This window comes from Oreochromis niloticus, linkage group LG4 (genome assembly GCF_001858045.2).
Source record: "Oreochromis niloticus isolate F11D_XX linkage group LG4, O_niloticus_UMD_NMBU, whole genome shotgun sequence".
NCBI classification, from domain to species: domain Eukaryota; kingdom Metazoa; phylum Chordata; class Actinopteri; order Cichliformes; family Cichlidae; genus Oreochromis; species Oreochromis niloticus.
In genome coordinates, this window is record NC_031969.2 from 4749748 (window position 1) to 4761954 (window position 12207).

Here is a 12207-nt window from a genome sequence, read left to right on the forward strand (position 1 = left end):
GAAAGGCATAATAGGTGCTATAACTGTGGTGAAGACGGACACTTTGCAAAGGAGTGCAGAAACAAAAGGAGAGAAAATCGAAGGGACAGACAGGATAGAAGAAATGACAGAGATGACAGACGCGACCGTCGTGACAGAGAAAGTGATAGAGAAAATGATGAAATGTGACTAGGCTCAGTCCCAAAAAATCAAAACCGTGACAGTGATAGTGAAATTTTCAATATTCACCAGCTGCTTTTGGGCTCTGAACATAAACCAGAAGTCACCATCCACATAAATGGAAAACCATATCTCATGTTGTGTGACACCGGAGCATGTATAACTGTCCTGCGCGAAAAGCCACCACGCACATATTTCTCCAAAGATGCCCGTCTCACCACTTCCGCGTCAGGGCATACAACCACGCAGTTACTGACACAAAAATTGAATTTCCTCCACACAGACACCAGTCGCGAATGCAAGCTACAGTGTATAATCGATTCAAGCTGCCCAGTGAACCTGCTCGGACGCGATGGATTGATGAACTTACGTATAGGCGTCGTCCCAGAATGTAACGGCATGAGAGCAGAGCTTATGCTATCAGACACACATGCACTCGTGTGTCATGAAGACAGAGAGCCGCATTACTATTGGACGTTAGATCTCTCCGCCTCCGAGCAGCTGATCACAACAGCTGAACGATATTTACTGCGCTCCTCAGACACTGTGCCCTTTAACGAACTGCACAACACGTTGCGTTTTAAACAGACACCAGGCCCAGATCCAAATTATGACAATCAGGTCCACCGTTTGGGACCACAAAAACTGACGCTACAACATCTATACGTCACGAAAAGCGGAAATGCGGTCTGCTCGGTAATACAACCACCAAAGGTTATAAATTTAAACAGAATGCCCACCCCACACGTATCTGTGGCAAAAAATCCACAAACTCAGTGGAAAGATTTAGGCACAATTTTAAAACGAGTACAGAATGACCATTATGAAAAAACCGAACACACACATGAGGGCTGGCTCCAAGGCCGACGCACAGGCTGTATGCGATACACTTTAGGATGGGTTCTAACAGTGCAGCCAAACACCCACTTGACTGCTCCTCCGAACTCATGCCTAACGGTCGAGGAGGCAGAATGACTCTTACTGACTACGGTGGATGGCACAGAGATCGAATCACTCCCAAATTCACTTTGGTCCACCGGACCGACAGACGTAGGACTAATAAAAAACGCTGATCCAGTAAAAGTAAAAGTCACTTCAAAACATAGACCAATAAAACCACAATATCCACTGTCCGCTGAGGCTAGAGACGGGATCAGACCAGTGATAGCAGACATGGAAAAAGCAGGCATTTTGATAAAAACAAATAAAATTATTTGTAACACGCCTATTTTTCCAGTGAAAAAAGCGAATACTGGCAAGTACAGGCTAGTGCATGACCTGAGGGCCATAAATGATATTACAGAACAAATCCCACCTGTAGTAGCAAACCCTCACACCATTCTAAATCAGGTGACTCCAAGGGAACAGTGGTTTTCAGTTATTGATCTCTCAAATGCTTTTTTCTCTGTGCCACTGCACCCTGAGTCACGAGGACTGTTCGGTTTCACGTTTGACAGACAAAAATACACATACACGCGCCTACCACAAGGTTTCCAAAACAGTCCGACCCTGTATGCAGAAGCGTTGAAGAACTCAATGTCGTCTTGCACTCTGCCTGCTCCAGGACAGTTCCTGCTTTACGTAGATGACATCCTGGTAACCGGAAACACACAGACAGACTGCAAAAAGAACACTCTCGAGGTGCTGAATCACCTCGCGGAGCAAGGCCACAAAGTGTCACAACATAAACTGCAGCTGTGGCAGTCAAAGGTGACATATTTGGGTCACGAACTGACAGGGCAAGGCCGTAAACTGCTTGATAGCAGAAAGGCTGCAGTACAGGCTGCCCCTAAGCCTCAGACAAAACAACAAATGATGAGTCATTTAGGGTTATGTAATTTTTGCAGAAGTTGGATCCCCGAGTACGCCCGCTTAGCGCAACCACTGCAAAACTTAATCTATGGAAAAGATCTGGCCCTGAAAGACAAGATAGAATGGACGCCCGAAGCTGAAGCTGCATTTGATAAGCTGAAATTAGCACTACAGACGAGTGTCGTTTTAGCACTGCCAGATTATGAACAGCCATTTCACTTGCATGTAGACGGCAGCTCAGGCTATATGAAAGCAGTATTAACTCAAGCGTTCGGTGACAAACAGCGGCCTCTGGCCTTTTATTCATGCAAATTAGATTCTGTGGCCTCGGGCCTACCGACGTGCGTACAAGCCTGCGCGGCCGCCGCGGAGGCTGTTAAAAAATCGGCAGACATAGTATTGGGACACACACTAACAGTGAAGGTCCCACACGCCGTGACCTCTATACTGCTGCAAGCTAATCTATCATATCTAACACATGCCAGACAACTGTCTTATGTAGCCATTCTGCTCTCACAGTCACACATCACAATTGAAAAGTGTGGTCAGCTGAATCCAGCCACCCTGCTCCCAACGGAAGCAGACGGTGACACACACAGCTGCTTGCACAAACTAGATGAGGAAACAAAACCAAGAGCAGATATTCACAGTCTGCCACAACCGAGCTTTACTAACATCTTCGTGGATGGCTCAGCAACAAAAGATCAAACAGGGCGAAACTGTGTTGGCTATGCTGTCACCACTATCGATAAGATTATAGAGGCCAAGCCTCTAACTTCCTCTCACTCAGCGCAAAGTGCAGAGTTAACAGCAGTCATACGAGCATGTGAACTACATAGAGACAAAGACATCAACATCCACACAGATAGTCAATATGTTTTCTCAGCAGTTCACCATTTTGCAAAAATATGGCAAAATAGGGGCATGATAACATCTACTGGAGCGCCAGTACAACATGGGAGCCTTTTAAAACGCCTGTTGGAGGTGATAATGCTACCCAGAAAGCTGGCCCTGTGTAAATGTGCAGCACACCAGAAGGACAGCTCTGACATCACAAAAGGAAATAATTTTGCAGATAGTGCAGCTAAAGCAGCAGCACGAGACACAAACAATGTTCTGAACGTAGAACCAGTCACTCTGATTCCTCTGGAAGCGTTAAAAGACGAACAAACAGCAGCCACACAAAATGAAAATTATCATGGTTAAGGGATGGAGCAGTGTTGGAAAATGACATTATGACATGTGATGGAAAGCCAATTCTTCCAAAATCTTTACATAAAACAGCGGCATTAGTGACACATGGGAGTACACATGTGTCATCCAGGGGCATGATCAATATACTCTCTAAATATTTCTACACAAAAATTTTGAAAATTCAGCAAAAGAATTTGTAAGAACATGCATGATATGTCAGAAGCATAATGCACAAGGGAATTTGAGACCTAAGAGAGGTCATTTTCCAACGCCGCCACATCCTTTCCACACAATCCACATGGATTTCATTCAATTACATAAACACCAACAAGTGGAATACGCATTAGTAATAATAGACGTGTTCTCAAAATGGCCAGAAATTTACCCAGTAAAGAAAGCTGATGCGATATCTGTAGCCAAATGTTTATGTAATCATTTTATTCCAACATATGGAATACCAAGCCTTATAAGATCTGATAATGGCACCCACTTTGTGAATGATGTAATAGACAGAGTGTCTGAAGCTTTAGGCTTCAGCATAAAACACCACTGTTCATACCACCCACAAAGTGCAGGATTAGTAGAAAGAACTAATGGCACTATAAAACAAAGATTAAGAAAGTGTATGGAAGAAACAGGAAGACCATGGCCTGAATGCATAGGTCTGGTAAAAATGTGGATGAGATTAACACAAAACTCACAGAAACTAACACCATTTGAAATAGTACACGGGAGACCATTTCCCCTGCCAATCATCAGTGAACCCATAGATAAATCTATAAGAGAAACGACTCTAGCCGAATGGATGACAAGACTGTTAGAAAATAAAGAAATAGTCTTGGCCAACAAACTGCCGAGTGATTCTCTTCCAGTTTCTTGCAGGTTGAAACCAGGTGACTGGATCCTGATTAAAGTACTCCAAAGGAAGAACTGGAGCTCTCCAAGGTGGGAAGGCCCCTACCAGGTCCTGCTCACCACACCCACAGCATGCAAAATTGCTGAACGACCCTCGTGGATTCATCAAAGCCACACCAAAAAGGTTGAACCAATCCGAGAACCACAATCTCCCGAATAGAAAAGTGAGCAGTAAAGTCTAGACTGCAGACCGCTCTAACCTCTGGTGTTCACTCGGTGGGGAGAAGGGCTATCAGTGGCAACACTGAGACACTCGCTCCTCTTGCTGGGTGTCTACTCATTGGAGGCCAAGGGTGTGTCCACGGTCGAGAAGAGGAGAAACGCTCACAGAGGGAGACCGGGTGGAGATGGAAATGTTAAATGAAAGACCATATAGACGACGTCGATGCTGGACAAAAGGATGCCAGTTGACAGCAGTCACGACCCTGTGCTTCCTGTCCATTTGGTCCGTGTTCCTGGCAATTACCCTTGTGATTATAAATAATATCTGCACAGGCAACCCCTGCGACCCGCACTGCCCCAGCATCTATCGACGACAACCAAACATAACGTGCTCAGGACAAGCCACCCTAGTGCCAGAAGCAAGAGTGACAAAAATCACCAGAAGAAAGCGAAGCACTTTCTGTATAAGATGTACAGACTTAGCCGGCGCCAGAAAATATGAAAAGAATCCCTGCAGCCAGACTACAACGTTGAGTAAGACCGAAGATCTATACTTGTGTTATAACAAGACCAGCTTCTCTTCAACAGTATGGATCCCGCTAAACTCGTTTCATATTGGAGGTTATCGAGGTGACGAGTGGAGTGGATACGAATGGTATCTGTCAAGTAACGACTGGAACCAGAACTGGGATACCGTATTCACCTACACTGGCAACGACTGGACGCCCTATGGGACAGACTTCTTAGACCAGTCAGCAAAAAATTGGTCTAGAACCATGAATATGACCAGAACATCAACTCATCTTGTACTGAATTTCCACACGGAGAGATTCCCACTAGCAGCAACCCCAAAGAATGTGGCATATCATAAAACCATGCAGTGCTGTGACGAGGACAAATCTCCATGCTATCATCTAACACTGTTTGTATACAGAGAACACGCATCTGATCCACATACCTACTTGTCAATATGCAGTAACATCACAAATACTGGAACCAATACCTTAACAAAAGAAACCAAGGATATCCCTGCGTTAACAGTGGGACCCCACACATATATGACGAAGGTGGCGATTGTGGGGCCCGAATTGGAAGCAGACGACTGGTTCAAAATAACCACAGGCATTTCTGGACATTCAAACAATTGGCTTCTCTTGGCAGAACAGGCAGCCCAGGATGCAAATGATGACTGCGTGGTCTGCCTGGGACCCCACCCAACGCTGAGGATAGTACCAGCGCCAGTAGAAGACCATTGTTTAATTGCAGTAATGAACTGGACTAACATACCTGAACCTAACTGCACAAAATGGGACCGAACCTTCCCAATCACTGGACAGGAAAAGAAGAAACCTATTTTCAACAATAAGGTGACGTCAGCAAACCACACCTGCATTAACATGACTGGCTCAGGAGAGCGAATTGGACGACTGAATTCATCAAACTGCCTGACCATAACAAAGGTAAATGAGACTTTTAAGCCCATAAGCAGAGCAGATGTATGGTGGTGGTGTGGAGACCCACAGATCTACGATCGCATGCCCAGTGACTGGACGGGAGTATGCGGATTGGTGTCCCTGCTTTTACCAATACAAGTTGTTAAACTTTCAGTGACTGACATAACCATAACCTCACAAGGCTACTGGCAGACGACACGTACAAAAAGAGCTGCACCAGAGGAACCGGGCCCGGACCCGACTTATATTGACGCCATAGGTGTTCCAAGAGGAGTGCCTGACGAATACAAGTTGGTAGACCAAGTGGCCGCAGGTTTCGAGTCATCACTATGCTGGTGGTGCACAATTAACAAGAATGTGGACAGAATAAACTACATCCACTACAATGTTCAACGCCTTGGAAATCTAACCCAGGCTGGCCTATATGCAGTAGCTGAACAACTGAGGGCCACGTCACTGATGTCATTCCAGAACAGGATAGCTTTGGATATGCTGCTAAGTGAGAATAACGGTGTGTGTTCCATGTTTGGAGAACAATGTTGCACATATATCCCCAACAACACGGCCGCAGATGGCAGCCTGACAAGGGCCTTGGAGGGCCTGAAGACCCTGAACGAGAAAATGAAAGAACATTCTGGAGTGGACACTTCCATGTGGGACAGCTGGATGGACATGGTTGGAAAGTACCGCAGCCTAGTGTCATCAATCCTAGTGTCAATAGCGGTTTTTGCAGCCATATTGACCCTATGTGGTTGTTGTTGTATTCCCTGCATAAGATCCATGATCAACAGACTGATAGCCACAGCTATTACACCGGACCCTGTCGGCCAAAAAGAAATTATGACACTGCTGGAGCACGCCGACACTGACTCAAACACCGACGACGAAGATGAAGAAACAACCTGTAACTAAAAGGGAAAAGACACTCCTGTTAATAATGAAGCAACAGTTAAAAATGCACTGTCAAGAGACTGTATGCTGATAAAAGTTAAAATGTGTAAAACAAATTAACAACAGGAGGGATATGTTAAGAGATTTTCAAATGTTTCAAGTATTATTCCCACTTCTATTCATATGTTATTGAAAGTTTATCTTTAATTTTAGTGTTAATAGTTGTTTACCCATTTATTCTTTCCATTTAATCGTATTTTATGATTTTACTGTTTCGCTGAAGTGAAGCTTAAATGAAAGACAAAAGCATAGTGTTCTCAGATATGATTCACCCAGTATATTTCCTCTGCACCTGGCTCTCTACGAGCCGTTTCACTCCCAGGAAGGGGAGAGCAGGACGTTCTTATCTATACACTCCCAAATACAAAGAGGGGCCCATTCTTCAGAATCACACACACACACACACTCTGAGATCATAAACTTCACACACACACACACATACTCTGAAACGCTATAAATAAAGAACTGCCACAAATGCTGGTTGTGAGCCTGAGACAGCAGCGCTCACCCAGCGTGCGCACGTTGTTACCATCTAAACTGTTTTGAGTGTCTTTATTTCGCCTGAAGAATGTCTTGTTTAAATATTTACTCCTTACAGCCATCTATCCAACCATTCATCGGGAGTCACATTGAAATCACCTCCAACTACTTTATAATCAGTGGGGAATTTGGTATTAAGTTCCTTTATAACTGTAGAAATTTGATGCAGCAGGTTCTTATTCTCTTGATCATTGTTGTATCGATAAACATTAACCAAAATAATCAGAGTATTATCAGTGTTTAACACACAGGCAACCCAATGTCAATCTTTGTCTGCCATGTTGCACAAAAACCTACCAGGACATCTGTTGAAACAAATAGCAACCCCAGCCGACCTGTTTGTACCATGACTAAAAAAATTTTTATCTCCCCATTGTTGTGACCAAAACTTCACATCAGATTCCTCAGAATGAGTTTCCTGGAGAAAAAAACAATTTGCCTGTTGCCCCTTGCAGAAAAACAGCTTTGCGCTTAATTGAGTCTTTAAGTCCCCTTGTGTTAAAGGAAAAAAAAGAAATGTTAGTTTTCAATTGGAACACGGAACACATGAACAGCTTTAAAGAGGAAGTTTAGGAGGTGGAGTAGGAAAGTCTTGATGTAAAAGTCCCATCATCCGAAATGTTCCACTGTATAATCCTTTCGTAGTCAGATGTCAGCCCGTACCTGGGGTCTCTTCCCTGATGCGTTTGCCTTCTATGAAACCAAAAGGGCCCCTGAAGCCCGCAGCCTTGCCTTCCTTCTGAGCCTGGTTGATTTTTGGCCACAATGCTTGTCTGGATCTCCAGTCCTCCAGGGTCAGGTCTTCAGCAAAGCGAATGCTTTCTTCTTTGCATACGGGAGAAGCCTTTTTTTGCCTCCAGATGTCATCTCTCATGGCACATCTCACAAACAGAATAATGATTTGTCGATGCTTATTCTCCGCTGCTCTTCCCACTCTTCCCACCACTTCTTCTCTGATATTTTCATTTATTTTCTCCTTTTTCCCTTTGATACGGAGACACCATCTTCTTTTGTATCTTTCCTGGCTCAATACACGATCTTTAATGTCGTCATTATCTTTTTTGAGTGATTCAATCTCTTTTTCCAGGTGTTGTATTTTATATTGCTGCCTCTGTTTGGTGGTGTCGAGCCAAACGGACTTTAACGTGTGTTTGAACGAGCTGACGGTTCACTCGTTAAGCTGAAAGAAAGATGCTTTAATCACAGGAGTCACACATGTGTCCACTGGACCATCTGGGAACTCTTCTTGTTTAGCACTCGTAATAACACAAACACTAAATCCTCCTTCTCTTGTGCTGTTTTGTAGCAGTGGATACACCTGACTGTTCTAGACAGACTGTTCCCTGTTTGTGAAGGACTGCTAGGAAAGTTTAAAAGAACTAATTGTCTGTCCTGAATCAGTCTTATTAGGTAATGTTCAAATAATGTTATCATCCCAGTGTTTTCAGTGTGGGAGAAAGTACTCAGGGCCTTCAAGTTACACACTATGAAAGGCAGCAACAAGTTTAATATTCAGAAACCTAAAGTATGTATCAGCAGCAGAATGGAGCTAAAAATAAATGTTTGTTTCAGTTCTATGAAGCTTTGAGTATTTTGGATTAGTAGTACTGCTGTGTTTGTTGTATCATATTGCTGTAATTGTTTATATGCTTTATATATTCTGAGGTAAGTTGATCTATAGTGTTACATCATATTCTATAAGGATGTTATGTGTTTGTATAGTTTCTGCCCAGTTTGACCCATTTAGCAGAAGTCAGCCTATTCTGTAAGACTTAACGCAGTTATGACATGGTCTGATTTTCTCACCCAATAAAGGAATATTTAATATATCAGTCTGATCTTCATTCTATCAGAAACAGTTATCACAGCTCGGACATTTTCTTTTTACACATATATATAAGCATTGGGCCAAATTTGGTAATGCCAACATATTAAACAAACAATATTTGTCTCTTATATATAATACATCTATATATACACTGTCAAAGATACTTGTCTTTGAGTGAAGATTTAAGGTAATTGGAAATCTGAATGAATGCAACTTGAATCTTTACTGAAGCCCAGTGAATGACACAGAGTTCAAGCTCACTGCTCTAATATATCATAATAATCTCACAATAACTATAATATTGGCCATATTATATTTACATTGCCAAAATGAGATGACTTTAGTCTCAAGAACAACATAAGCTAATTGTTATTCTTGAAATGACTGTTCAGTACAGAATGGAGCCCAGAAATCATGTTTTTACAGTCCCGTGGTCTCAGCCGCAGATACTCAACAAATCAAAGTGATGTCATTAAAAAAATGAACGAACAAAACAACATGTTTTCTCCTTCATTTCTGTCAAACAATGCTGTATGAAACGTTTCTTGCGGTCAGTATCAGCAGCGCAACGAAGGCCAGATCGTCCCATTTCACAGGCCTCCCACTTCCGCACTACTCGCACTTCGTAGTACCCGCCGTACGTAGTCCGCGAAGTGCGCATACTACTTAGAGTGTGGTCACTGGATTGGGACACAGCCTAGTTGTGCGCGCTGATCATAAATACTGCCGGTGTCATTGTCATCAGGTGAGGAACAACAAGGACTCCACCCAGAGGAGGGGAGCCGATGCAGTGGAAAGTTACTCAGACCTGCCCAGACCATGACAGATTGTTTGTGACATCTGTATGCCACAGCTGAAGAGACGTCTGTCCTCCTTGTGTAGAGAGACCATGGTTGTTCCACTGATTGACAAATTCTGTTTATGCTCTTTCAATCTTTGGCAAATAAACATAATGCAGACAAAAAGGATGTAGCTCATTAATGTATTATGTTGAAAAAAAATCACATTGATTATGTTGCGGGTCAAAATGACCCGCACTGTGTAAATCCACTCAGAATTGTCAAAAAACTGCAATAAAACAATAGCAACTTTATTTTCCATTAGAAAAACATTTAGAACACAGACATACAACACAGTTTGAATTACCATAACTCTTTTTAAGAACAATTTAGTAAAAGTTTTCCCTTCTTTCCAAACACATTTCTTTTTAACTTGCCTGATTTTTTCAGTTTTTCAGTGTTCAACATTTTCAATTTTGTTCACATGATGGACAGAATGTAACTGTGTGCTTTCTGCAGATGTACTTTTTGCATTTCTCACAAACAGTGCTTGTTTTAATGTCTTCTCGTGAGGGACAGACCTGGCATCTTTTCCGTTTCTTTATACCTGGTTCCACTGAATAAACTGCAGATTGGTTGGATGGTGCACACTTGACCTTTTCAATGACAGCTGCTGCTGCTGGGGATCGAGCTGGTCTGACTCGCATCTGGATCTTGGGAGTGGCAAGACTTTTTCCCAGTTCTTCCAGGAAAAGGCGACGTCGGTACAATTTACCCGCATTCCAATGTTGGTTGATTTCAGTCCACAGGACATAGGCATTGTAAGCAGACACATCCAAAATATTGTAGAAAATTACCAAGGGCCAACGAGCTGTCTTGCGCTGGCAGCTGTATGTCGCTGTGACTTTGTCAAGATTGTCTACTCCTCCTTTGGTGGAGTTGTAGTCTAGGATCATTTGTGGTTTTTTGTCATCTCTTGTGCTCAGAGATGCATCTGTGTGCATTGTGCTCATGACAAGAACATTCTTGTTTTTCTTTGGGCAGTATGAAACAACTGTTGCTTTCTCAGTGAAAACAAATAATGACGAATGCAGAGATCTTCCCTGCATCTTCAAAATTTCACTGGGAAGTTCTGGCTTATTTCTTCTGATTGTTCCCAACATAGTCAGCTTTCTCTTCTGAAGTTCCTCTCCAAGCCAGTAGGATGTAAAGAAATTGTCACAGGTGATGTTATGCCCTTGCAGCCCTTCACTCATCTGCAGCACCACACGCATCCCCTGATTCTTCTCAGATGCTCCTCCAAGTAGCTTTCCAGTGTACACTTGCATATTCCATGCATAGCTAGATTTTGCATCACAGGCTGCCCATATTTTGATGCCATACTTGGCCGGCTTGTTGGATATACTGTCAGAAAGGACAGTGACCCCTGAATGGGACAAGGCGCTCATCAACAGTAACGTGGGGACCAGGGTTGTACAACAAAGGTAGAATTTCCACCCATTTATCCCATACATCTCTGAGTTTGTCTCTTTCACGTCGACCAGCTCTGGTTTCACGGTTGTCAAATCTGATCACACGAGATATCTTGAGAAATGTCTCCAAAGACATTGTTGCTCGAAAGATTGGCCTTCCATTCTCTTCATTCCATAGACTTGCAGTTGCTTCTCCCTTGGACCTGTATACTCCACCCAATATCAGAATTCCAATATAAGCATGCAAGTCAGTCTGATCCAGTGGCTTCCACTTCTCTTGAAATACACGCCTCCCTTCCAGGTTAGTCATGTCCAGTATGATCCTTTCTATTGGAGGGGATATGAAGAGTTGAAATGCTGATTGAATATCATCAACTCGTGTGATGGCAAATCTTGTAGGACCAGGAGTCATTTTGATGACATTAGAAGATGACAGCCTGCCTTAACTTCGGTGTGGTGATAATGACCATTTTATATTACCATCTTTAGATGTCCATGTCTCCTCTGTGGATGATGATTGCTGGATTCCTTGGTTTTCATTTGATGTAGAGATGGCGGCACACTCTCCCTCAGAATCCTCCTCCCTGTCTGAAAATTGGCAGTCTGGATCATCAATAACATTGTCCTCGGCCTCTGAAAGATCCTCAGTCTCTGAAACATCTTCTTCTTCATCACTATCCCAGTTGAAAAGCAGTGATAAAGCTTCTTCAGTCGTCAACCTCCTGGAGCTCATTTTTGGTGTGTTGAAATGACATGAGAACAGTGACAAGAATAGGGGAGAGAAAGTGTCTTGCATACACACCTGGGTCTGAATGTATATTCAGAAGCAGTCAAAACAAAGTACATCAAAGGGAAATGTTTATTTTGGATCTGAACAACTTTTTACTTACATAAAAGTGTGCGGGTCAAAATGACCCGCAACATCATCTTTGTATACAAAC

General features: G+C 43.0%; 1 protein-coding gene across 1 annotated transcript; it reads right to left on the reverse strand.

The window, feature by feature from the left end:
• Nucleotides 1-7839: 7839 nt before the first annotated feature.
• Nucleotides 7840-11122, reverse strand: LOC112846717 (uncharacterized). The gene is made up of 2 exons (XM_025906628.1): nt 10402-11122; nt 7840-8012 (listed from the first exon to the last, which is right to left on the reverse strand). The coding sequence occupies exons 1-2, from the start codon at nt 11120-11122 to the stop codon at nt 7840-7842; spliced, it is 894 nt and encodes a 297-aa protein (XP_025762413.1).
• Nucleotides 11123-12207: the final 1085 nt, after the last annotated feature.

Coding starts and splice junctions, on each gene's coding strand:
- LOC112846717 (XM_025906628.1), bottom strand. CDS start 11,122: ATGCAAGTGTACACTGGAAAGCTACTTGGAGGAGCATCTGAGAAGAAT. Junction 8,013..10,401: donor AGTTTATTCAGTGGAACCAG/GTATAAAGAAAC, acceptor CCGTATGCAAAG/AAGAAAGCATTCGCTTTGCT.